The sequence below is a fragment of the Xiphophorus couchianus genome, chromosome 14 (genome assembly GCF_001444195.1).
Source record: "Xiphophorus couchianus chromosome 14, X_couchianus-1.0, whole genome shotgun sequence".
Taxonomy (NCBI): Eukaryota; Metazoa; Chordata; class Actinopteri; order Cyprinodontiformes; family Poeciliidae; genus Xiphophorus; species Xiphophorus couchianus.
Genome location: NC_040241.1, coordinates 3613356 through 3637790, shown reverse-complemented (window position 1 = coordinate 3637790; position 24435 = coordinate 3613356). Strand labels below are relative to the sequence as shown.

At 39.9% G+C, this 24435-nt stretch overlaps 2 protein-coding genes and 1 non-coding gene across 3 annotated transcripts; all 3 read right to left on the bottom strand.

The window, feature by feature from the left end:
- Positions 1 to 928: 928 nt before the first annotated feature.
- LOC114157517 (eukaryotic initiation factor 4A-I) lies at positions 929 to 7963 on the bottom strand. The gene is made up of 11 exons (XM_028038568.1): positions 7852 to 7963; positions 6620 to 6662; positions 6261 to 6393; positions 5819 to 5958; positions 5272 to 5440; positions 4068 to 4177; positions 3199 to 3342; positions 2048 to 2185; positions 1878 to 1967; positions 1481 to 1560; positions 929 to 1360 (listed from the first exon to the last, which is right to left on the bottom strand). Exons 1-11 carry the CDS (start codon positions 7872 to 7874, stop codon positions 1216 to 1218), a joined length of 1215 nt encoding a protein of 404 aa, XP_027894369.1. The 5' UTR covers positions 7875 to 7963; the 3' UTR covers positions 929 to 1215.
- On the bottom strand, positions 4847 to 4986 carry LOC114158093 (small nucleolar RNA SNORD10). Its single transcript, XR_003598345.1, has one exon. It is a non-coding gene; the product is annotated as a small nucleolar RNA SNORD10 (small nucleolar RNA).
- A 3150-nt stretch (positions 7964 to 11113) lies between the features above and the next one.
- senp3b (SUMO specific peptidase 3b) lies at positions 11114 to 23553 on the bottom strand. The gene is made up of 12 exons (XM_028038559.1): positions 23400 to 23553; positions 21840 to 21965; positions 19784 to 20461; positions 18424 to 18534; positions 17425 to 17536; positions 16969 to 17116; positions 16604 to 16651; positions 15381 to 15458; positions 14985 to 15122; positions 14636 to 14719; positions 13454 to 13504; positions 11114 to 12234 (listed from the first exon to the last, which is right to left on the bottom strand). The coding sequence occupies exons 2-12, from the start codon at positions 21925 to 21927 to the stop codon at positions 12124 to 12126; spliced, it is 1647 nt and encodes a 548-aa protein (XP_027894360.1). The 5' UTR covers positions 21928 to 21965; positions 23400 to 23553; the 3' UTR covers positions 11114 to 12123.
- Positions 23554 to 24435: the final 882 nt, after the last annotated feature.

The following is a 24435-nucleotide window of genomic DNA, read 5'->3' as shown; positions in this document are numbered from 1 at the left end:
CAAACCTTTGTGCTATGAATTTCATCAATTTGATTTTACAACATAAAGCACATTGTAACCATTTTGAAAGGTGCCATACAAATATGTAGGTAGGAAAAAGGCCTTGAAATGCCCACGGCCTGTTAATGTGGTCAGAACCCCCATTTCTAAAATGATTCGGACCAATGAGGACAGCAGAAACATCTTTATACAAGCCAGATGGTTCCAAATCTTCCATCATTTAGCTAACATAACTACATATTCCAAGAGATTTGGATTAAAACAACGTTTAGGCTTTTCAATGCAGAAACCAGTTTATGTTGTTAAAAAGGAGAAACCTTTATTTTTTTTTTTTTTTAAAGACCATTAAAATAAATACTTTACAGAATCCAATGTAGAAAACTCGATACACTGTCTCAAAAAGGTTAACACCCCATAATGTAATTTGAAGCAATGAGAGGAGTAGATGGGGGGTAATAAAGAAAAACATGGCCAGCACTTTAATGAAGCTTATTGAAAATGTTGGTGACACAGATGGCCTTTTCTCCAATTATATGTAGTTTGGTCCTTTCATGCCACTTTCCACCACCTCCCCCCCCCTTAAAGAAAAAAAACAAAACAAAAAAAGCTATGAGAATGATAAAGGCATTAAAGTGTAAATCCACCAGGTTGTCAGCTTTCCTCTACTCTAAACCTTTTGACTGGAGCTTCTCTGAACATGGCCGTCTGTTGCTCGTCCTGAATGCCGAGTCATTACACTGAAGGCTGAATACTGCCCTGGTGAAGAGCTGCTCCATCCTTTCACCTGAACGGCACTGAGCCATTCAGACAAGCAGCAGTGGAGCAGCAAGAGGATCCACAAACCACAACACGTCGGCGATGAAGAGTCACTGCCATCATGCTTCTGATCGCCCGACCTCAAAGTAACAGATTTCAGAGGAAACGCCAATGAACCAAAGATCGCTTTTATCAATGTATTACAGATGAAGGCAGTTCTGATCTGAAGGAGAGTTCAGCTGATGCATGAAGGTCTATGACAACTATGGTGAACAGATGAAACAGTTCAGTAAGCTATCCTTCCAAATAGGCAAAAAATAATAAAAAAAAAAAACACTTTCAAATATTTGGATTACAGATCAGTGAAATTCATTGAAGTTTAAAATTTCGATCACATAGCAAAAACAGGACTTCACTTCTAAAATAAGCAGGTTGGGGTGGATGTTGGGCATGGTGAAGCTAGATGAGGTCAGCCACATTCATGGGCATCTCTTCCACGGTGGTGTTGTAGAATGTTTCAATATCCCTCAGGGTTCGTTTGTCGTCCTCAGTCACCATGTTGATGGCTACTCCTTTCCTGCCAAAGCGACCGCCACGACCAATCCTGACCCAAGACCAAACAGTCCAAGCTTTAGAAACTCAGAAAATACACTCATGCAAATCTACATCAGTGTTTTCCATTAACAGTTTCCAATGAGGCTGACTTGACTGAGCTGTCAATCACCTGTGAATGTAGTTTTCTCTGTTGGTTGGCAGGTCATAGTTGATAACCAGGGACACCTGCTGAACATCAATCCCTCTGGCCTGAAGGGGAAACAGCAAGTATTAAATACACAAGAGAAAAGCCAACAGTCTGAATTCAGAGGGGAAAATGTCCATAAGAAATCAAAGTAGGAATGTAACCTGCCATTTAGTTGTGAATCAAAGACTTGAACTAAGCTACAGTGGAGGGCAGGAGAGTTTCTATACCAAGGAACTTTCAGTCCTTCACCAACACTGCAGCTGGAAGGAGAGGGAGTCTTGGACCGCTCACAGAACTGAAACCAGAAGCTGAACATCCTGCTGGACCTCTAAAAACTACTGAACCAGCACAAATAAACTCAGACTGCAGCCAGACATACCAGCAGGTCAGTGGTGATCAGAACTCTACTGGAACCAGAGCGAAACTCCCTCATGATCAAGTCTCTCTCCTTCTGGTCCATGTCGCCGTGCTGGAGGAAGAGTTGGAAGCAGAAATTAAGGATGCAGCTGAGCCGGAATCTGACAGACAGACAGACGGTTGCAGGCCTACCAGAGCAGAGACGGTGAAGTCTCTGGCATGCATCTTCTCAGTCAGCCAGTCTACTTTCCTCCTGGTGTTGATGAAGATGACTGCTTGTGTGATGGTCAGGGTTTCATACAAGTCGCACAGTGTGTCCAGCTTCCACTCCTGCAGACAAAGTTAAACAGGACTTTTTAATTACCAGATCATTTCGTCGGTCTCGTGTGTCAGAGCGTCATCTGGACTTCTATTCTGGTTCGGTTCCATGCTCTTGAGCAGAAGCAAGATTTGTGCTTTACCACTGTGTTTAAAAATCCAATAAAGCTCCAAATACAGAGTTTACGTTGCACTAACATGCTCTTGCATCAGCAGCAGCAACAGTCCTGAGCTCCTACAGCCTCACTGCCCACAGGACCCAGCTTTGATCCACAGTCTGGATGTGGAATCACACGGGTCGGCAACAGAACCGAGCCAGAGATGCAAACTAAAGCTGTCCAGCCAACAGACAAATTTGCACTTACCCATGATGGACACAAAAGCTAGGTAGCATGCATGTTAGCAGCCAGTTACCAGTAGCCTCAACTACCAATTAATTAAAATGAGCTTTATCATTTCCATTTTTAATATTTTTTGAAGAGCAGTTTTGTTTACACAGACTTCACAAGACATTTTGCTTATTACTTTTGGTTGTGTTTTATTTTAGATATTTGAAATATCTTCCAGTATTAAGTGTTCTTTACAGAATAAAATCCATTTGGTCTCTGAGAAGGCATTATTATGCCATTATAAATATATTACTTGAAAATGATCTCCAAAAAACATTTATCGCAATGACTACCAGAACAGTATATCGTCCAACATATTTTATCATGGCATGCCTATGAACACCATGGAGATATCGTTGGGCGACTCAAACGTTTGCCCAACAGAAAAGTTTCATAAAAGCACCTACCTAGAATATACAAGACTAAATAATCTTGCTATTTTAATACCTGTGATTAACATATTTAAAACAAACTTCATTTTTCTTTTTTTAAGTGAGACAGTTGAAGGTGTTCATTTTACATCCATATAGTTAAGATAGACTTTAAAGGTGTGGACGGCCTGAATCATCCAGATAGTTTTGAATGACTGAAAAAGCATTAGGCCTCGTCAGGCTGCAAAATGTACAGAAAAGTCACCTCTTTCTCCACATTGATGTAGAACTGGCGAATGCCCTCCAGGGTCAGCTCCTCCTTCTTCACCAGGATCCGGATGGGTTCCCGCATGAATTTCTTTGTGACGTCCAAAACATCAGCTGGCATTGTGGCTGACAGGAGCACGACCTGCACACACAGTTTTCAGTCAGCTACGTGTCTCACAAGATGAGCAACAAGTCAATCACATGATCAATTTAAATTAGTTTAATACTTTGCATCTGGATGACAATTTGTTAGAGATGATCCCTTTTAAAATGATTAAGAAGTCACCATTTTACAAAACACAGACATCTGACACCCAGCAGCTGGTCCTAACTTGCACTTTTGCCAGTTTCCCCAATCCAAGCTGAATGATTTATATTTTTTGAAGTGTAATTTTGGTTACAGAGACATTATAATCCATTTTAACTGTATGGTTAAGTTTCGATATTAAATGTATTTATTTATTCCTAGTTCCAGGGTTAAATGTTCTTCAGAAGTTAAAGTTTTTAATCTGTGAGACGGAATACTTGTATCAATATGCCTTTACTACCATTATGTATAAAATGGTCTTAAAATGACAATATCATCACTTTTCAATAATTGCTGGGACAATTCACTGTCCTGTGACTGGCCTACAAAGACAACTACTGGGCATCTGAAATGTCTGGTGCAGCCGTTTTCAGCTGATCTGATTTTGAATGACAGGAGAAAAATTATTGGATCAAGTAAATGGATCTAAATGGTGCAGCTGGCTGTTAGCCTGTTAACAGCACATATCCAAACACCATCAGCCTCTGACGTCACAGGAAGGCGGGGCCATCACTCTGCTCCTTTGTTCAGAAAGCTCTTCTGTTAGTAGCTGCTTTTACCTGGATGTTGCTGGACAATTTCTGGAAGATCTCATAGATTTGGTCCTTGAATCCTCGACTCAGCATCTCATCGGCCTCATCAAGCACAAACATCTTGATGTTTTTGGACGCTGCAAAAATGGTCCAGAGACATGCGAGAAGTTATCAGCAGGGTGTAGCAAACGAAACCGGAAAGTGAACATGTCAACCCGAGCCATTTCACAGTTACAGTAATTCACAGTATGGCATCAACAGGTCCTCCCCCTTTGGTTCCTAAATACCTGGATTTACAGTTAAGCCCAGAATTATTCATACCCCTATATGCATAGTAAGCTTTGTTTTTACCAACATGTTTCTTCTGACTGGAATATTAACGCTTTGGAGCGGCCCAGCCAGAGTCCCAAACTGAATCCGATAGAGAATCTGTGGAAGGAGCTACAGATTAGGGTGATGTAAGGATTACCTTCCAATCTAAAAGACAAGGAGCTCAAACAAATCAGAATACCAGGGGGAACAGGAAGAGCCAGTCAGCAAATACAAGAGGGGTACAAACACTGTGCTAGTAAGTAATTATCCATTCATTAAGAATGGTGGAAATAATTAAATGGAAATTATGAATTATTTCCAAACTTAATTTTTTCCTGCAGAAAATCGAAATGAAATCTACCAGGGGATGAAAAATGTCAGGCTTAACTGTAGTTCTTAGAGCATTGTCATTGTGCAGTAAACTAGTTTTTTCCTGAGTGTTGCACAAGCAAAAACGGAGAGAAATTAATCAGACACTCTGCCAGAAAACAGCCGTAATCAGAACCATGAACGTCTGATCATGTCTCTGGTTCCCTGGTGGAGAGACAACTCGGGTCAGCAGAACGCCAACCAGAGAATCCCAACACCAGCAGCTCACAGAGTCAGTTGACACGCATGGATTTCATCATCGTACAGCACTTCCTTCAGACTGGGGTAAGCTACAACTCAAACCACTGAAGATGCTGACTCAGTAAAACTGTTGCAATGTTCCTCTGAAGCCTGGCCAAGCCTAAAGATCCCACCTAAGACTACCGGCAGAACCTGCCACTATGTGGTACGAAAAAACAGCTTAAACATTTATGCTGCAACAAGTAATCAGTCAAATTCACATCATATTCAAAGAACCCAAATTATATTTACTTATAGAGTAGAAATCAAATGGGGGAAAAATTTGTGCAGTTTGAATTGAATAACTTACAGAGATTTTTACGAGTCAGCATGTCAAAGACTCGGCCGGGGGTTCCCACCACGATGTGGGGGGCTTCAGCCTGCAGCTTCTGGACCTCACTGCGGATGTTGGTGCCTCCAATGCAGGCGTAGCAACTGGCTCCCATGTAGTCGCCCAGGGCTAGCACCACTTTCTGAATCTAAGCAGGTCAGGGAAAAAAAAAATCTTTACTTATGGTACATTATGGTCCAGCAGCCACTGTGATGGACAGGTTCTGATTAACGGAAACAAATTCTCATCTTGGAACAGGACACTAAGCCTGTCCAGATTCTGGACTAGTCCGGTTCCACCACCAGGACAGAGAACACCGCTCAAAGTTGGCTGTTAAAGTCAACTTTCAGCTCCTTGCTAATGATAACCATGAGTCCCATAAGGGTTGGTATGAAATAGGGCAAAATTAATTATGTGGTTTATTTGATTAGCCACATAATTACTGTATTTGAAGTGTTGTCCTTAACCAACAGGCCTTTATACCTGACGCATCTTTACAAAAAATTAAAAATAAACCCCATCCTACCTGCTGCGCCAGCTCCCTGGTAGGAGCCAGAACCAGAGCCTGGGTGGCTTTCATCTCCACATCAATCTGCTGGAGAATGGAAATGGCAAAGGTGGCAGTCTTCCCAGTGCCAGACTGGGCCTGAGCAATCACATCATAACCTGAAAGCAGATTGGAAACAGATCAGCTCTGAGCAACAGTTGCAGGAATTACTGCTGCCACCTCAGGTTTTTACACCCTCTGATGGATTCTGAACGTTTACGTCAACAAGACAAATTTTAATCACATCATCCATATAAAAATTAATGTTCTAATATTGCCAGTAATTGGCCTTTGATGCACTGAGAACTGCTGCTTCAGCAGCCCTGAGGTAGTTCATAAACAGGTGCTGGGGGGATTACCTTTACAAGTAAATTAAACGGCTATTACTGGGCAGTCTGAACTTATAATCCAAGATACTCACCCTTGATACAAGGGATAATAGCCCTTTGCTGAATAGCGGATGGCTTCTCAAAACCATAGGCATAAATTCCCCTGAGCAGAGCTTCGCGCAAGTTCATCTCATCGAAACTGTCCACGATCTGGTTCCAGTTGCTCTGGAGGAGCAAGAGACAACCACCAAATATTTTAAACCTGAGTTTTGTGACTTTAAAATGTCAACATGTTTCATCTCAAATTATATAAACCGGCTCAGACTTTTCAGTTGTACACCAATAAACAATTAAATTTAAACTACTAGAAGGACAAACAAGACAAAAAGCAAGGGGGTGTTGTAAACACTCCTTACTGTAAAGCCTGACTCAGGTAGAGGGGGAGACTTACCTCGATGATGCCATCTGGCTCCATGCCCTCTGGGCCATTATCCCTGAAAAATAACCATTAAAAGGCATCACTGCACTGGTTTCCAGATAGCTTTCTTATATCACACAACAGCAAAAAAAAAAAAATTAAACAGGTCACTATATGACTGACAAGAAATAATCAAATTTTTTTGGCACATTTTAGCTGAAATATGAATTTTGACCCACTGTGAATCCCAAAAGGCCGCGTTAACAAGAACTACACCCCAGTCTTACAAGCACAGGCCGAGGGAGTCCGCCATTTTTACTGCCTGCTCAATTCAAGATGGTCGTTTTCCTGTCGGCCCGAGCAAAGAAGTCTAGGCGCGTCGACTGAACTGGGGTTAAAGACCAAAGTATTCCAAGATGTCAAGACTATGGAACTCCCATGTGTAAATGCGGATGATAAATAATGGGCTAATTCTGAGCCGAGAGAACAAAAAGAACCGTCGTGAGAAGACGGGCAGGCTCGGCTCACACTAAACGGGCCTGCTAAAAAAAAATTAGCTCGCACTTTGATAGTTTTGGCCTGACTGACAAAACAAAAATACACCGGAGGTCAGCGAAATCCTTTAATAGTATTTCAAACACTTCACACTAACAGGGAACTACCGCTACAATAGCGAAGTGGGAAGAAATGGGATGGAAATCTTATTAGATACCATGAGGCCGGTGCTACCGGTATTGTTCACTGCCGGCTACCAACACCATGTGCACCCAGTGTACCAGAACACGGGTCTGAACCGCCAGCTGGTCACGACATAAGGAACATTTTGTGATGAACGGAGAGGCTTGTGGCACCAGTGGACCCTGGGCTGCTTTAAAAGTCGGTTCCAACGGAAAATAAAGACTCTGACCGAGCAATTGATAGAACGGACTCACGTGCTGCTCATGGCGCCGGCAGCCATTTAATTAAACTATCCTGACAAACAATCACAGATCTGTTGGAGGCCTCGAAAACAATACAGTATACTTATAGCTAACAAAGAACCTATCAACTCGAAACTCAATCCACCAAATTTCCCCTTGGTGTGCGTCAATTATCCATTGAATTGAGGACAGTGAGGCGAGACTCAGGCCTAAGCGGCTAATCGGTATACGCTACTTAAGTAAGCGTCCAAAAACGTTGTAGCAAGCAGCTCAAAAAATCGATTTAAACACAAATAAACCTCGAAATAAGATGTTCCGATAAGACTTGTTCACAATTTTACTAACCTGTTATCATAGTCAGCCGACATATTTCCAAAGAAAGAAAAAACGGCAGAAATGTCTTATATACGTTGAACGTACAATGCCGCGTTCCCATTGGAGGATTTCGCCGTCATTCTACTATAATTCCGACTACGAAGGGTTCCGATTGGCTAGTTTTGCAAGTGGAAGAAAAAAAAAGGAGGAACAGGGTGGGGCTTGATGATTCACAAGGCAGCGGGGCGGTATTTAGATTTTTTAAAGAAACAGTTCTCCTCAGTAGCCACCTCCTTTAGATCTAGTGCTTAAAAGGTTTGTGAATAACTGAATTCAGATACTTTATCAGCATTCATTGGGTCGGAAAATTCAAGGCACCATATTTATGTAGTATACAGAGTATTAAATTGTATTTTAATTCCAGCACACGTTGAACTAGAAGGGAATTTCTTAAATCACTGATGTACATGTGATTTAAGAAATTCCTTTATGTAGTACTTTGTTTACTACATAAACAAAGTAGCAAAGCTAATTATATAAACAGTTAAATTTACATGACATGACAAGAGTATTACAACTTTTATGATACAGGAAGACATTTAAGCATTTAAAAAAAAATAGACATGTACAGCTCTCAAAGAAAAGTAGTGGCAGTAAGCGTTGTAATTTCAGGACTGCACAGTGATGCAGTTGGTAGACCTGTTGCCTTGCAGCAAGAAGTCCTTGGTTCGAGTCCTGGCCTGGGGTCTTTCTGCAAGGAGTTTCCCTGTTAATGCTCCGGGGCTCTAGCTTCCTCCCAGAGTCCAAAAACAGGTTGAAAACACAGGTGGAACGAAAACAATGCTAGAGCTTCTTATATAATCGCAGGAAGCCAAGTCATACCAACTGAGAGTATTGATGAGTTCTTCACCTTCACTAGCGATTCGGTTCTTTTGAACGACTCTTTGCCGTGAACAGTAGGCCTCAAGTCTCAGTGAAAACTGTTCTTTGTTTTTTAGGACTTTGCTTGCTTATAATGCTCTGCTCGCACGTCAACTGCTATTATTTTTATTTAATGAAAAACAATTCAATTAATTAAATACAGATAAATACAATTGAAAGTAATGGGTGGATCATTTTTACATTTAATGGTGCAGAAGAGGACTTTTGTTTCTGCCCCCCCAAAAAAATCAAGTCTATTTTTCTTTTTCTCTGCTTCGAAATTACAAATATCCCTAAATGTTATTAACATTTATGCTTAGAATCCACACTTTCAGAATATCTAAATAACTCAAAATGCCCTGAGTATAGGTGTTCAGGGCTTTGTCAGTCACATTTACAAAACAGTGCCACCATTCTCCTTAGGTTGAACAGTGCGTTAAGAGACTAATATTTTTATTTCACGTTGTACATATTAAGATGTTTTTTGTCATTTTCAAGTTAGGTGGTCCATGAGTGTTTGCTATATGGCTTAAATGATCCTGAAAAAGTCTGAGAAACACTGCACTAGGTTCTAGTATAATAACACCTTTCCAATCATCCTGTACGTTAATTTGTTATTTCTATCAATATCAGGTCAATCAATACAATATTTGAAATGTATAGACTTCATTAGTAGAAAATATTTTTCAAAACAACACCTTTGTCCAGTAGGTGACAGTAAATGCACTTGTAAGTCAGCTTGCCAGCAACCAACCAACAAGCAACAGAAATACCAGAAAACTTTCAGAAGTACCACAACTACAATTAGCTGCATTTAGGGCACTATAGAAGACAAGACTATTAGAGTCCAAATTGTTTGGTTTACTTTTTTAAAAACAGTGTAAATAGCTGTAAATTAATGCTAATGTTGGAGTTGAAGAGCATTAGAAAACAAGACAAAAAAAACAAGAGTATGAAAAAAAAAACCACCAAGTTGTTTATATGTTTACATAAACTTAGTCAAAAGTACAGTGGATCCTCATGGTCTTTTGAGCATGAGGCTGTTATAGGGCTTTGCTGCAAAACTTTACATTTAAAGTATGAAAGGGAAATCTTTCAAGGAACAGCAGAAGCTGGTTGAGGTCACTGATGAATTAAGATCCATGACCTGACTGGACTTCTTGGAGTATGCCATTCAGACAGAAAACATGTTTGATGAGGAGTTGGGCAGTTTGGAATGGAGTGTGTAATTGTTTAGAGAACCGGTCATAAATGGTAGTCCAGCTTTTAGATCCAGGAAATAGTGAGATAGTCTAGAACCACATATATCACAGTCGTTTGACTTCGAACAAGGGTTGAAGACTAGCATGAGGTTGAGTTCTGGTTTTATCACCAGCATAAACAGGACAGACAACAAAACACAACTTTGTGAATAGAACTTACGAGGAGGAAGATGTCGGGTCTGTTTCCAGGATGGCACGAGAATTTTCCAGTATCAATTCAGCGAACAAGTTTGGAACTGACAGAGGATGGATGTAAGAACAGTTGGGTGGAGCGGTACCAGAATCAGGTTCGTTCTGAAGGGCTTGGTATATAGTTCCTCAAGAATGTGTGCAACTGGGGAAAGTGCATCGACACACACACACACACACGAACAAACACAAATGCACTCACAGCTAAGGACAGTTTAGAGAAAAAAACGAGCCTAGCAGTCATGTTTTTGGACCGTGGGAGGAAGCCGCACTACCAGGGAGAACACACACACACACACACACTCCATGAAGAAAGACTGGGATTCCCAACAGTATGCAGACCATCACAGTATTTAAACCTCTACTCATTTCATTTACAGTTGTAGTTAATTTTTGTAGAATTATTTTTTACTGATTTATATTCATAAATCTTTTCAGGTCATACTGCTTCACAAATTTTCTTTGCAATCCATAAACTATTTCCTTACAGTCTTTGCCTTGTTTCCTTATATTTTCTGCCATCAAAATATTCCTTGCTTAGTAAATTATTCAAAATATTTATTGTCCATTTGATTTTCTGCAAATATACCAGGATCATGTCCAATCACAAGCAAAGACCACTTCAATTCTGAATTAAATCTTCTAGGGTGTGACTAAGTTTTGGCTGAAGCATAGCTGATGTTTTTCCTCCGGACATAATTTCATGCTTACTGAATTAAAGTAGTATTAAAATAGTAAACCAGCCTTTTGAATAATTGATAAAATCCTAGCTTTGCACTTTTATATACATAAAAAAAATCTATGTTTAAGAAAATACACATTTGTTTGCCACATATTTTTATTTTCAACTAACCATAATCCATTGTAGAAGAGATGACAACTCTGTTGTATTCACTCAGAAAAGAATGCAAAAACAAAAAGACAGCTATCCACAAGTTTGTTTTTATTATAAAAAAAGAAAAAAAAGAAAGCACTGCAACTCCATTGTGGGCATACGGTGCCTGTTGTGTAGCTGTTGTGGTCCTTACCAAAATGGCTTTTATCAAAGAAATACTAAACAGAACATTTGGAACTTACTCCAAAGGAACAAAGTCATTTTTTTTTTTTTTTACACCATTTGTTTAAAGCAATAAGTATATCATCACATTTACTGACAGCAATAAAAACACAAAAAGATAAATGAAAAAGAGGTACCCCCGGTTCCGGGCCATTGTATCAATATGCTTTGGGAGGCTTTTCATTCAATCTTTCAAACCGAGCCATTCCATTCGTTTTACTGGAGGAGGCAGGAAGTTTCGGGCACCCAAGTCAGGTAAAAGCGTACTTCAAAAATGTACAAGTTCTTATTTCCTTCTGCAAGCGCCACAAGAAAGCTGGTTTCCGGCAGCAGAATTCATCAGTTCCATCAGTTTCAATCCTGCTAAGACACGCCAACTGAGTTCTTTAAAAATAGAACATACATCAAAATGCCACATTGTACTACATAGATGACAATGTCCAATAACCGGCTCTAGTATTTCTTTTCTGTGGTGTTAGTGTTGGAATTGCTAAAACATCACCTGCAGAAATGGATCAAAAGAATGGAAAACTCACAGGAAGTGTTCAATCACAAGCTTACACAGACTGCTTCAGATCGTTTATTGTTACATGAAAGCAGGTTTAACTGCAGGACAAGCTGCTTCTGGCCTGGAGTCTTTCTACACCTTCATACTGTTTATGTTTTAGTCTCAATTGAGAGATAAATGAACTAGGACAAGCTGTCTAAGCCAATCACAGAACGGAACTTTGTCTTGGTCTCAGTCAAACACGGTAAAGTATCTATGATGTGTGAACTCCAAACCAGTTTTCAAAAGGCAGAGGGGGAAAAAAAAAGACTGATGTATTGTTGTCCCTCTGTGTTGTTAGGATCCAGGTGAGAGAGGTGCAAGGGTCACAGAGTGAGCTTGCAGTGGCACAGTTCTTTATACATTTGCCTCCTTAGTCGGGGCATATCCTGCTGCCCAAAGTTAAATGGCTGTCCTAGTGCCAAACACTTGCAGTACTGTAGGATGGTGTAGGAAAGATGAGACATAAAGTTACTGAGTTGCACAGAGAACAACATTGTAACAATGAATCCGGGTGAAAGGCAGCTGTATAGCAGCTCTGCTATAGAGCAGGAAGTGAAACACCAACAGCTTTTAGATAGTCACTGAAAAAGACTTAATAAATAAACAGAAGACAGGAGCAGGACTTAGTGATGGTGGTCATTCTCAGAGTGCTTCACATGTAGTTCTACATACAGGTTTATTAAAATGTGTTATAAGGCTACAGCTCAGCTTAACCTGTTAATGGATCTAGAAAAAAGAATTCAACCTATAATCTTTGTCATCATCAAGTCTTTTTATATCTGTGCTTCAATGCATCTCTAGAAAACACCATCAAATAGTGGTGCAGCGCTAACTTCTGGATAATTTAAAATGAATGTAAAAACTATCCCATACTAAGCCGTTTGTGACAAACAGCTGATGAAACATAACAGATAATATTTTATTGATGTGCTTAAGACTGTAGAAGCTAAAACAACAAAGAGTGGTCAACAACCCATATAAAAAGGATGTTTTTTCCTTTGTTTTTATAAAATGTGCAGCTGGTGATCATTACAGACTGGCAGGCCAATGTTTCCATGCAGGACATTCTGCTTGATTCGTGCAACACAGACTCTGTTTACTCTGGAGGTTGGAACTCAACCCAAAGTAACTGTGTTGTGGTTGGCCATTACTTTACTGTTGTGCTCAGACCAAACAGATATTTTAATCTGCATTTTGTGTCCAAACACAGAGGGAACATGTTCACAATTAAAAGTTGACTAGAGCTGATTGATGGATTTGATGAAATTAAAAACCACCTGAAAGGGGAAAAAACTATTATTTCTGTAACAACACTGTTTGAGTCAGGCAGCCATGTGGCTTTAAGATCCATGTTCAGGGAGGAGCTGAAAGTTTTCAAGTCTGACTTTGCCCCTCAGGCGTTCCTGATGATTTTGTAAAGTGCTTCAAGATAATGTCTATAGTGAAATGGTGCTGTAGAAATAAACTGTGTTGAACTGGATCAATTCTAACTTGCAAGTAAAAATAGAATATCCAGTCTCCCTGATATCACTCGGCAGTTAATAAGCCCCAGGAAATCTTTACCGTTTTAGGAAAGAAAAATTTCAATACTTAAATCAGGAGGAATAGTTGCCATTCATTTGCAAATGTAACAACCAAAAAGGAGAAACTTACCTGTAGTACAAAAGCTCCACAGTCGCTGTCATTGTTCTGACGACCCACATTCTGTAAAATACAAAATACATTTACATTAGCCAATCACATCCCATCGCAGCCAAACACGGCGTGTTGCCGCAGCTCCTCACTGAGACACTGAAACATCACTCTTCTACTCTACGACAACTAGCACTTTTCTCTATTTGAGGCCAACTGAAGCTTTCCTCAACTTTGCTTCAGAAGTGACTGTAAACAACATATTAAAGTCAATATCTGTCTTTTTTCCATTTGTGTCTGCACATGGTTGCTCACACAGAGACGGTTCTGCTGGAGTTCTCCTCTACAATGTTACCACAGGCATGATCAGCATGAGGGACGGCTGCAAAAGCTACCAATGCCATGCAACGTATGCTAGCATGCACTGATGCTACCAGCTCAGTCAGAAGGAGGGTCTGCTGCAGTCAGGGACTCCATTTTAATCAGCAGGCTGTCCACATGCACAAAACTTTTTACCAGTTTGAATATTGAACTGGATTGGATAGCATCAGTTTTTTTTTTTTTAAAGGCAGGGTTTCCTCCAGAAAACTTTCGCCGAGGTGGTTCACTGTGTTTTTGCATTAAAAGATGTTCAGTTGACAATATAAAATATTCCTGGATAATTATGTTACTGGAAGACATTGCCAACAATACTTAAACCCATAACTATTGAGTCTTAAAAACAACAAATAAAAGACAATACAATTGAAATAAATATTAATTATTTGCACTTCTGTTTAATTCAAAGTAAGTCATCAGATAGTGGATCTAAAAAACACAATGTAATCCTGATCACATTTAGAACCGGCCCATGGCATAAATGAACTAAGCAGCTGCTTAAGGCCCCTTCAGGGGCCCCATAAATGCCGACATTTGAGACCAAAGACATAGAAAGTTAACATTTGTTTATTGAGAAAATCAATGCTGTTAAATTTGATTTAATGGTGTAAGCAAAGAAAAATTAAGTAAAATATTTTAAATTGTTTAACATTTAAATTTAAGATTTTCAGGAGCTGGCAAGTTTACTTTGTAAAAGTTCAAAGAACAGTCTTCATAGTTGGTGCGCGATCCCAGCTTCATGCTCTCTTCAATGCATTAACTATAAACCATGGCAGCAAGTCAAAAAAAAAGAAAAAAAGAGTGAAAACAAAAAGAATTATTTACCATTTTAAAAAAGCCTTTCCAGTCCGTCAAAAAGTCTCGTTGGTCTTTTTTTATGGCCTCGGCTTGAAGATACTTGAAAATATGCTGGAATAAAAACAATCAAGAAAGGTATAAAGGAAAGGACAACAAAGTTAAGTATAAAAACAAAAACAATCTAGTTCAATAACAGTTTACCTGTAGTGTTTTGTTTACTATGGCAATAAATAACGGTTCTATGGGCTTTTACAATGGAAGCTGCATATTGAACAGCACAAGGCCAGGATGTTGGCTTACAGCTAAAACAGCAGGCAGGTCATTTTCTGTGCCCTAAAGTGGTTCTGCAGTGCTGGTCGTTGGGGGCTTTTCCTACCTTTGGACAGCGCCTGTTGAGAGTCCGCTGAGAATCAAAGTAGGTGATGGTACGCCGTGGAATGTCAACACTGACCAGCGACCAGTGAACCTCCAGGTGGATGGGAATCAACAGCAGATCTTTCTGAAAGATGTCCACCTGACAAGAGAGGAAGGAGCAAAGTAGCACCAGGAGAGCCCTCAAAAATAAAGAAAATGACAAAACTGACCTCTGATCCCTGGACTGACTTTACTAGACCTAAGCAGCAGTAATCTGAACTGAACGCAACCCATCTGGTGTCTGCCTGCGTCTCAACAACCTTCTACCCCATTCTATCATTTTCACGTCCACAATAAAATCTGTTGACAAATCCTGAAACAGTAACAGTCATTCCAAAGAGGGACAGTGTCCACTTACATTTTTTGTCCACCGTTTAACTCCTTCATATCCTTTTGTCCTCAGCTTGTCATAAAAGAAGCTGTTGAAAAAGTGGACCTGAAGATAAAACAACATTTTTAAGGTCATAACAATGCACTCTTTCCCGCTTGGTTTTTTACTATGAACATATTCTACATAGTGCATTTAAATGTGTATGAATGAGTCTCTAGTCAGAAATAAATTAAGCGAAAAACTTAAAATTTGTTCTGACAATATTATTGCAGCAACAAGGTAGTTTACATGTAATGATTGATTGTTTTATATACATGTATAGCACTTAACATCCAATTCAGGTTGCCAAAAAACTTTACAGTAAAAAATATCACAAGCAAACAATAAAAAGACAATAAAATAAGAGAAAATGCCACAATGCTATAACATATTAAGAGCCTGTCTAAAGAAATGAAACATGATCTTAGTGCAACTTGTTGAGATGACGGGACCAGAACACTGAACTCAGAAAACACTGAGCATGTTTGCTCTCACTGTGATTCCAAATGATTATATGAACATTTAGTAGGGATGTGCGATCCATCAGCAACTACATCGGTATCGGTCTGATATATAAAACAGGGTCGATTCAAACAACCGATATTTATTTCAAACTTGTTGCCATTTATTTCTGGGTTGTAAGTGAGGAGGTTGCTGATTTAACAGTGATGCAGCACAGGATTGTGGGAGTTTAACTGAAGCAGAGAAGGTGTGGTGGAGAAAGCACAATGCGTTTCCCCCAAAGCGTTGAAAGGGTCGGAAAATACATATAATATTGGTAAATATTAGTTATTGGCCATAACAGGAATGTTTAAATCAGGTATTGACCAAAATTGTCATATGGGTACATCTCTAACATTTCATAAAGAAGTGCAGCATTTCTTTGCACACACAGGTTATTCATTCCTCACCACAGCAGCATTTATCTCCAAATCATGACAGGCCAGACATCCATGAAGAACTCAGAATTTTCAACTGGTGAACAATTGGTTCACCAGTTCAACTATGTAGCAAACAAACAACGGCTCACCATAAGATTCAGGTTGACTGGTTATTTCTTGAATGAGGAACCCTATGCGCTGGGGCTAATTGGTCACCTAACTCACTCTACCAGCAGCTTTGCTGGTAACAATTAAAGAGCAGATTCCAAACAGATCCCTGTCTGAGGCATGACGTAGAGGAAAGAGTGAAGGTGAACTGTGTTCACTTACCTTATCTGGAACAGAATCCATGACGAGGTCACCGTACATGTTCATAATCTACAGAAAGCACATCATGTAACCCATGAGATGAATCCATAAAAATCAAATGGAGAAACATAAACATTCATATCAAAGATGAAAAGACACTCCATAGATACAAACATTGGTGCTAGTGAAATATTTTAGAAGTGAATTTGTCAGCCTCGTTGTTTTCACTCAACACGGGCAACACATGACTGCTTCCTTCCTAAACGCAACGAAGCATCCTGTGGTTTCACTGCCAACACCTTTAAAAATCACTGCTGCTGTGTATACAATTTCCCTGCTGGGATGAATAAAGTAATTCTATTGTGTAATGTGCAGTAGTGCTGTACCTGGTCATTGAGCCAGTTCTGACCATACAAGGTGCCCAGGTCATCCATGGTCAAAACGTGGCGCTTATAGTTGACTCTGAATGTTTTAGCCACGGCCGATCCGGATGAACGCTGGAAGGTCTGAATGAGATGCTGGACCGTCGCTTTCCTTTTAAACAACCACATGATATGGAAGCCAGTGTCATTTAATAAAAATAAAGCAGCAGGCTCACAAAGATACATTTAAAAAGTAAATGCTGTTTTTAGCTTAGTATTCAACTTCAGTCAGTTTATCAGATGAGCTCCCGCTTTGCACAGCCATTTACAGCTTTTGTGTCCATGTTAGATGGGATGTTCATCACACACACACACACACACACACACACACACACACACACACACACACACACACACACACACACACACACACACACACACACACACACACACACACACGAGGTGAGCAGAATCTCTGACCTGTGTGGCTGTGAGAAGCTCTCATGGAAAACGTCCTGAAGCTTTCCCACGACGTCATCGACGTGGATGGGAATCAAACTGCCATACTGCTGCAGAGACTCTTCAAGAAAGCCTAGCAGGGAAGAAGCAACAATCACTCAGCTCGCATTGACTGCTTTCCGTTTTACTCCACCCCATTCAAACAAAAGCCCAGGACTGACTGTTGATGTATTTTCAGCAACAACAATCACAGAAAACAGGACCAACATCTGTTCATTTGCTCAAAGATCATCCTCTTAGCAGCTGAACTCACACTGAGTTTAAAGGCAACTTATTTTACCTCCCTTGAACAGGTGGGCTATACAAAACATGTTCATTGCATTTTTTGCACTAAATAATTCTTAGATGATGAGATTTTAGTCTTTTAAGTTCTGTCTATTGGGAGCTCTTCTCAGAATGAGCTGTTGTCGAGCGTCTTGTCACTTTAAATCCAAATGAGCTGCTGCTGGCCACGACCCCAAATTCAGCCATTCAAACAGAATGGCTGCAAACAGATGCACAGTTATACAACCGTACATTTTTGGCCCCGAATCAGACCCAAAAGCAGAAGTAGTAAAATGTCCTGCACAACCAACACGAACAAAGCAGCAGTTTGTAAATGGTAAGCAAACAACAAAAGTCTTATCTTTTCCAGCAGCTGCTGTACAGCTGTAAAACGAGCTGACAAGACATGCGGGAGGTCTGATTGGCCTGCTAGGTGATGATGCAGTGCCCATCAATTCGGGAGGTTTTTGAAAGAGCTCGTTTGCCAGACACCAAAAAACATTAATTTATTGGTTAAAAAAACGTCTGCGTGGTTACTGTAAGCTCTTGGGGTTTTTTTTTTAGAAGGAGTTGAGACCCAAATCCAAGTACAAAAATATGCAAAATCTGAAATTTGCACTACAGATTTTGTTTTTAAATAGTTACAAAACATTTACATTGTGATATTTTAACAGGAGAATTCAGCTGCCTCCATACCGGTTATATATTTTGTGTGTTCTTCACTTAGAGCCACTTCCATTGGTCTCACTCCCACTTCCCGTCTCAGTTTCTCATCCTGCTTGTCCGAAGGGCCGTTTAACTGCAGACCTGTCAGGCAAAAGGAAACAAACATTTAACACATTATTATTTCACTTCAAAATGGAATATGAAAACAAGCATAGAGGTTTAACAAAATGTATTAAGCCAGCGCTTCTCAATTCCAGTCCTCAGGCCCCCCTGCTCTGCATGTTTTAGATGTACCTCTATTCCAGAGCAGCTGATTCAAATGACTGCATGACCATCAAGTGCTGCAGAAGCCTGTTAATCACCCATAGATTCAACCCAGGTGTGTAGCAGAAGGGAAACACCTAAAACATGCAGGGCAGGGGGGCGTGAGGACCGGAATTGAGAAACACTGTTTAATAAGTATTAGGGATACATGACATATCGGTACTAATATCAGTATCGGCCAATATTAGTTATTTTTTAAACATATTAGTATCAGTCCAGTAAATAATACTAAACCAATATTAACAATCGGCATTTCTGTCTTATTGCAGTTTTTTTTTACGGGGGGAGTTGACTATGTGATACTTCTTTGGTGTGTAATATTGGTAATTATTGGTTATTGGCCATAACAGCAATATTAATATTTTCCAAAATGTTCATGTCAGCACATCCCTATGCAGTATAGAAAGTAGTGCACAAAGGAGCCTTATAGGAGCTGCTTCCTCCCAGCAGCTGTTAGACTCTAGAAGCATCAGAGCTCTGCTGGCGTGTAGATAATCATTGGTACTGTTTTTTACTCATTTTTTAAAATAGCATTTCTGCTGTTATTGCATGTGTTTTTCTGCATTGCTGTTCTGTATTTGAAATAGTCTGATGTCTTTTTGGATGTTCACTACACATCCACATTATGTACATTTCAAAATGTAATCCTACTCAGCTGCACATCCCTTGGATAGCAAGTATGATATTCCTATTCTAAAAACTGCCCAGTATGTTTATGTTAAAATCTTGTACAGTACATTATTATTACAATTATTGTTTATCTCGTTTTTTATCTGTTTTTAACACTTGGAACTTTGCACACTTTTGTGTCAACCTATATGTCTGATGCTGCTGTTACATCTGAATTTCTCCTTCCTGCTTCCCAGAGAAACGCTGATCCTGCAGCTGCCTGTCCCTTTAGTGAACCGAGCCGTTCAACCCCCGTCTCACAGAGAGAAAACGGACTGTATTAGATTTGAAGCTGTCCTGTGTGTGTGCACTGATTTATGTGTTTAGCCTGCAAATGTGTAGGCAGTTTTACTAGCGACAGAAACAGAAGGTAAATTCTGCATTTGAACATGTGTACCTGTTAATTGCTCCTCTTGGCTGTCATCCCCTTCATCTTTGTGATAAGGTCTTTTTGTCCTCTTTTGCCTGCTGTACAAACTGTACTTTTGCCCTCTTCGGCCCCTCTGGGGCCTCCCCGTGGTGGTCCAGCGGGACTTCTGCCGCCAGATCTTCCAGTGCTGGGCCAGCTGAAACCCCAGGACTTTGTGGGAGCGCATGCGCAACAAGCGTCTGAGCCTCTTCTGGGCCTGGTAGCTCTTGAGCCGGGATCCGGAATAAAAGCCATGGACTTCAGTCTGGGAGACAATGTTCTCTATACATGGCTCACCGAGTTGTTCTGCCCCATGTTGTGGTCCATGAGCCTGGGGCTGGTGTAGTCGGCTGTATGGGGTGGACTGACAGTGAAAGTCTGGAACTTCCCACTCCTCCTTTTCCTGCTCCTCACTCTCTTCCACCTCATCCCCATCTTCCTCCTCTCCGTTGTTCTCCCAGCCTTTGCCCTCCAGCTCCTCTACGTCATCTTCATACAGATTGTTGACTTCTTCCTCATCACCAACAGCTTCAATCTGATCTGGCCCGTCCTCTTCCTCGTCTTCTACATACTCTCCTGGCCACAGTTTGTCTTTCTGCCCCAGCCTGGGGCTGGATACACTGTGGCCTGACACAGGGACAATGAGGTGGTCTCCAGGAATCCCCCCTAAACAAAACGCAAGAAAAAAAAAATTCAAAACATTCAGCTTTCCATGGAGAAACAATAAAATTTTTTAAAGCTGATTCTACATGAACAAAAACAGATCAACCAGAATTTTCCTGTCTGGTTTTAATGGTCACAGACAACTGGTCTTAATGATGTGCTGCTTTACCTGGAAGTCTTTCAAAACTAATTGGACTCGGTGATTCACACCAAACTTCTAGACAAACTCAGGATTACCGGCTTTGGTCCAGAGGATCTGACCCGATAAAGACTATTTAACACAGAGAATCCTGCGTGTCCAGGCAGAGGGCTAAAAATCGGACTTTCTAGAAACAGATAAAGTTTTGTCCCTAAGCTTTCATTTGGAAGTAATGGTCTACATAAATACATTTGAGCAAAACTGCATCTGTGCACAGGTGATACAATCCACACACACCTGCTCCTTCTGCAGCACAGTTGAGAACAGAACTCTGAAATGTCTAAATTGGATTTTGAACACCCAGTAAACAAAGTTATGATTTTATTAAAGACTGCCGTGAAAATCTTTGACCATTTTTACACTTGATGACATAATGATTTAAAGGGTGTCCTCCTGTAAGTACATGGTGACATGGATTGATGGAAAACTTGTTCAACTCAACATGAAAACTGTTTGCTATTCTAAACGTTTTGTCTTTTTAGAAAAAAAACACTGACTGCAGTAATGTAGTGTACATGCTGGTAGCCTCATACTTCTACATGCTTTATTTCAAAGGCAAAATGAATCTCTGACTCCATGTATTTTCTATGATTGAGTTGGCAGGACATCATTAATCATCAGTAGACAACACACTGGTAAGGTTTTATTAAACTATCAGGATACCTCAGTAAGATACATTAACCTCGTCTTTGACTAATTCTAGCAAAACAGCATTTTCCCTCTGTGCACCAGACATGGAATGATCTACATTCTTAAATATCAACTTTGCTGTCTTTTTTTCTACCAAAACTACATTTATTTCAACAAAAAAAACTTAATATCTCAATAACTTATTTTTGAAAATGTCTGTTTATTAAGAGCAAAGTTAAATGGAATTCTGATTTTAAAAAAAACACACACATCCAATAATATTTTTTTTAAATATCATTCAGTATTGCTCCCTGTTTTGTTGTAAAGATGCGTTGTGTATTATTTATGTGTTTTACACAGTGCTGCAATGTGAGGGTGCCATCTTGGCCTTGGAGATTTCTGCTCTCAATGGGACTTCTGGGCTAAATAAACGTAGAACAACACAACCGTGAAACATGCACAATAACAGAAATCGTGAAAACAATCTGGCACAAGTTAGGAGGATGTATAGAGCTTCTGGTAGTGACATCCAGGATGATCTAAAGTGCCCACCTCCTGCAGTGCTGTCCTGCCCCACAGCAGTCAGCCCCAGGTCCCCCTGCCAGCGGTTCTGGGCCAGGCTACCGCCATTGTCTCGCATTGTCCACGGACAGCCCACGACCTGCGCCAGCTCGTCACCTGCAAGCAGCAAACACACGCTGTATTAGCACTGGAAGCAGAAATGACCGTTAGTGTAAGCATGTGCAATCAGTGTCAGAGGAGCTCAGTATCCGGCTGCCGTCACAGCGCGGTCACATGGAGGCCTGTCTGTGTTTTACACAGACATACAGCTGATCAACACTACTGACCTTGAAACTGTTCAAATTTATGAAGTTGCTGTGGTTAAAAAAAATCCCTGACATCTAAATAGGAAAAATTATGTAAAGACAGATTATTTATCAGAATTCCCCACAGAATTTCAGCAATAGAATACTTGTTGCTGAAATTCTGGTCTGACTATACCAGGACAAATAAATAAAATAGTTCATGCTTAATTAACCCATGGAAATGTCTGATATTTAACATCCAGCTGCAATTATTGCTGTGAAAGCATTTTAAACGCCTTTTTGTTTCAAGACAGAACTTTTTTCTGTGATTGTCTTGTATAGAGAACATTTCATATCGTACAGTAAACCACTGGCCACCTATCGTTGAATAAACTGACTGAAACAAGTCAGCGAACTGATATTTATATTGGATACAAAAACAGGTCGATCTTTCATCAAAGCTTGTTAGTTACATATTTCACGATGAACTCCGCAAAAACAAGTGATTAAGGGTCATAGTTGTACTGTAAAATAAGAAACAAACTGCTCCAAAACGCTGGTGGCTCTTATTTGTTTTCATTTACATTCATGACCAAACAAAGAATGTTTTTTCATTGCTCTTTAAGAAGAAATCGCTGATCTTCGCTAGCATATCTAATATAGCTTAACTATATCTTATAAAGTTGGGTTGCAGAACTTTATTATTTGCAGCTGCACGCCACCATGCACATAAATGCAAGTTTGAATCTTGGCTGATTCTTCACGGTGATGAAGAACCAGCAGTGAATGAGCAGAATGTGTAAACACTAATTACCATGTGGACCTCTTCCAGACGCGGACTGTTACCTGCACAGCGGCTCGAACAGGTTTTGTTCGCTGGATAAAGTGAGCACCAAAACTCAGATTTAAAACGGTCAGAGAGCCTTTATCGGTGAAACGGCGGCGTGTTTAAACGGCTAAACACCAAGAACTCATTCAACAGTCCACCTCAATGCTATGCTGAGCGCGCACAGAGCTAGCAACAATAGCTTCAAAACGTAAGATAAAATCCCACAACTCTGTCTGAAAAAGCCGTTTTATCCGGAAACATAATAAGTCAACGTTATTTATATCACAAGGAGAGTACACCATGAACGTAATTCAATGCCAATAGTCCTTTGATCATTTATTATATGCCCGTGTAAACGTGTTAGCTGTTAGCAACGTTATCTTAAGCTAGCTAAGCACTTAGCATGCTCCAAGAATTGTACGAAAAAGCCAGCGGGTGCGTGGCTCAACCAGCTGGATACAGCGATAATGTTCTTACCCCTCAGTCTCAGACTTTCTGACTGAATACTGGAAGTATTTCCTTTTAATATTTTAAAGCACAAACACAAACTTTAGCTGCTCTTTAGCCTCATTCAATTAAAACAGTGTAGCCCAGCCACAATTCGGCTCCTTCTTCTTCGTGGCCTTCCTTTTTTTCCGTAAAGAGTTGCAACTCCCATAATTTTACATTCGCGCCACCTAGTTGTAAATAGCGAGCCAGAAAACATGACTCTCCATTGATTCTGTATAGAGAGTCTGGGTATTCTGAAGAAGCATCTCTTGGAAAGTTCACCCTGAAATGTTTCCTTTTTTAGATTTTAGTGTAGCAGTTACCAAACATCTCACATTTAGCTGCTTTTATGTTCTATGTCTCTTTGCATCATCATATGAACCAAGTAAAGCGGCTTTTACGCTGCCTCCAAATCGGTTGAACGATATGCTAAAATTCAAAGGCAATAATAATGAATAAATCTGAAGTGCGTTAGAAAAATTATGATACTCTAGTTGGGCATGAAAAAATGGACTTGTAGTAGCAGTACAGTGTAGTATTTTTACTATACTGTACTTTTTACTTTGACTTGAGTAATTTTATTGTGAAGTATCTATACTCTTACTTGAGTAAAAAATGTTGATTCTCTACCCACTGAATAAAAAACAAATATGTTTTAACCAATAGTTCACCAAACAAAGACACAAATCTGCGGTTTTTGTTAAAGTTTCATAAGTTTTATATTGAAAAAAATTGATTCGGAAAAAAATTATTTTATCTTATTTTGTTATTTTTTTGTTACTTATATGAATTATTGTCATTTTGGTCCTTAAAATGCCAAAATTTCCACTGAACTCTATAGTTTGGTCCATCTGATAATGTACATTAAATCAGAACTTGTTATGGGAACATTCCTGGCCATTATTGAAAAAACAAAGAAAATAACCACATCATTTACAATAATATTTACGTGGTGAATTTATAGAGGTAGACATTTTTAATCTGACAGCTTTATAGATGCAATTTAAACTATTTGTTTTTATGT

Coding starts and splice junctions, on each gene's coding strand:
- senp3b (XM_028038559.1), bottom strand. CDS start 21,927: ATGCGAGACAATGGCGGTAGCCTGGCCCAGAACCGCTGGCAGGGGGAC. Junction 17,117..17,424: donor AGCTTCTCACAGCCACACAG/GTCAGAGATTCT, acceptor GTTGTTTAAAAG/GAAAGCGACGGTCCAGCATC. Junction 15,123..15,380: donor TTAAACGGTGGACAAAAAAT/GTAAGTGGACAC, acceptor CTCTCTTGTCAG/GTGGACATCTTTCAGAAAGA.
- LOC114157517 (XM_028038568.1), bottom strand. CDS start 7,874: ATGTCGGCTGACTATGATAACAG. Junction 5,959..6,260: donor TATTATCCCTTGTATCAAGG/GTGAGTATCTTG, acceptor ATCTGCTTTCAG/GTTATGATGTGATTGCTCAG. Junction 1,361..1,480: donor AGAGAAAACTACATTCACAG/GTGATTGACAGC, acceptor GTCTTGGGTCAG/GATTGGTCGTGGCGGTCGCT.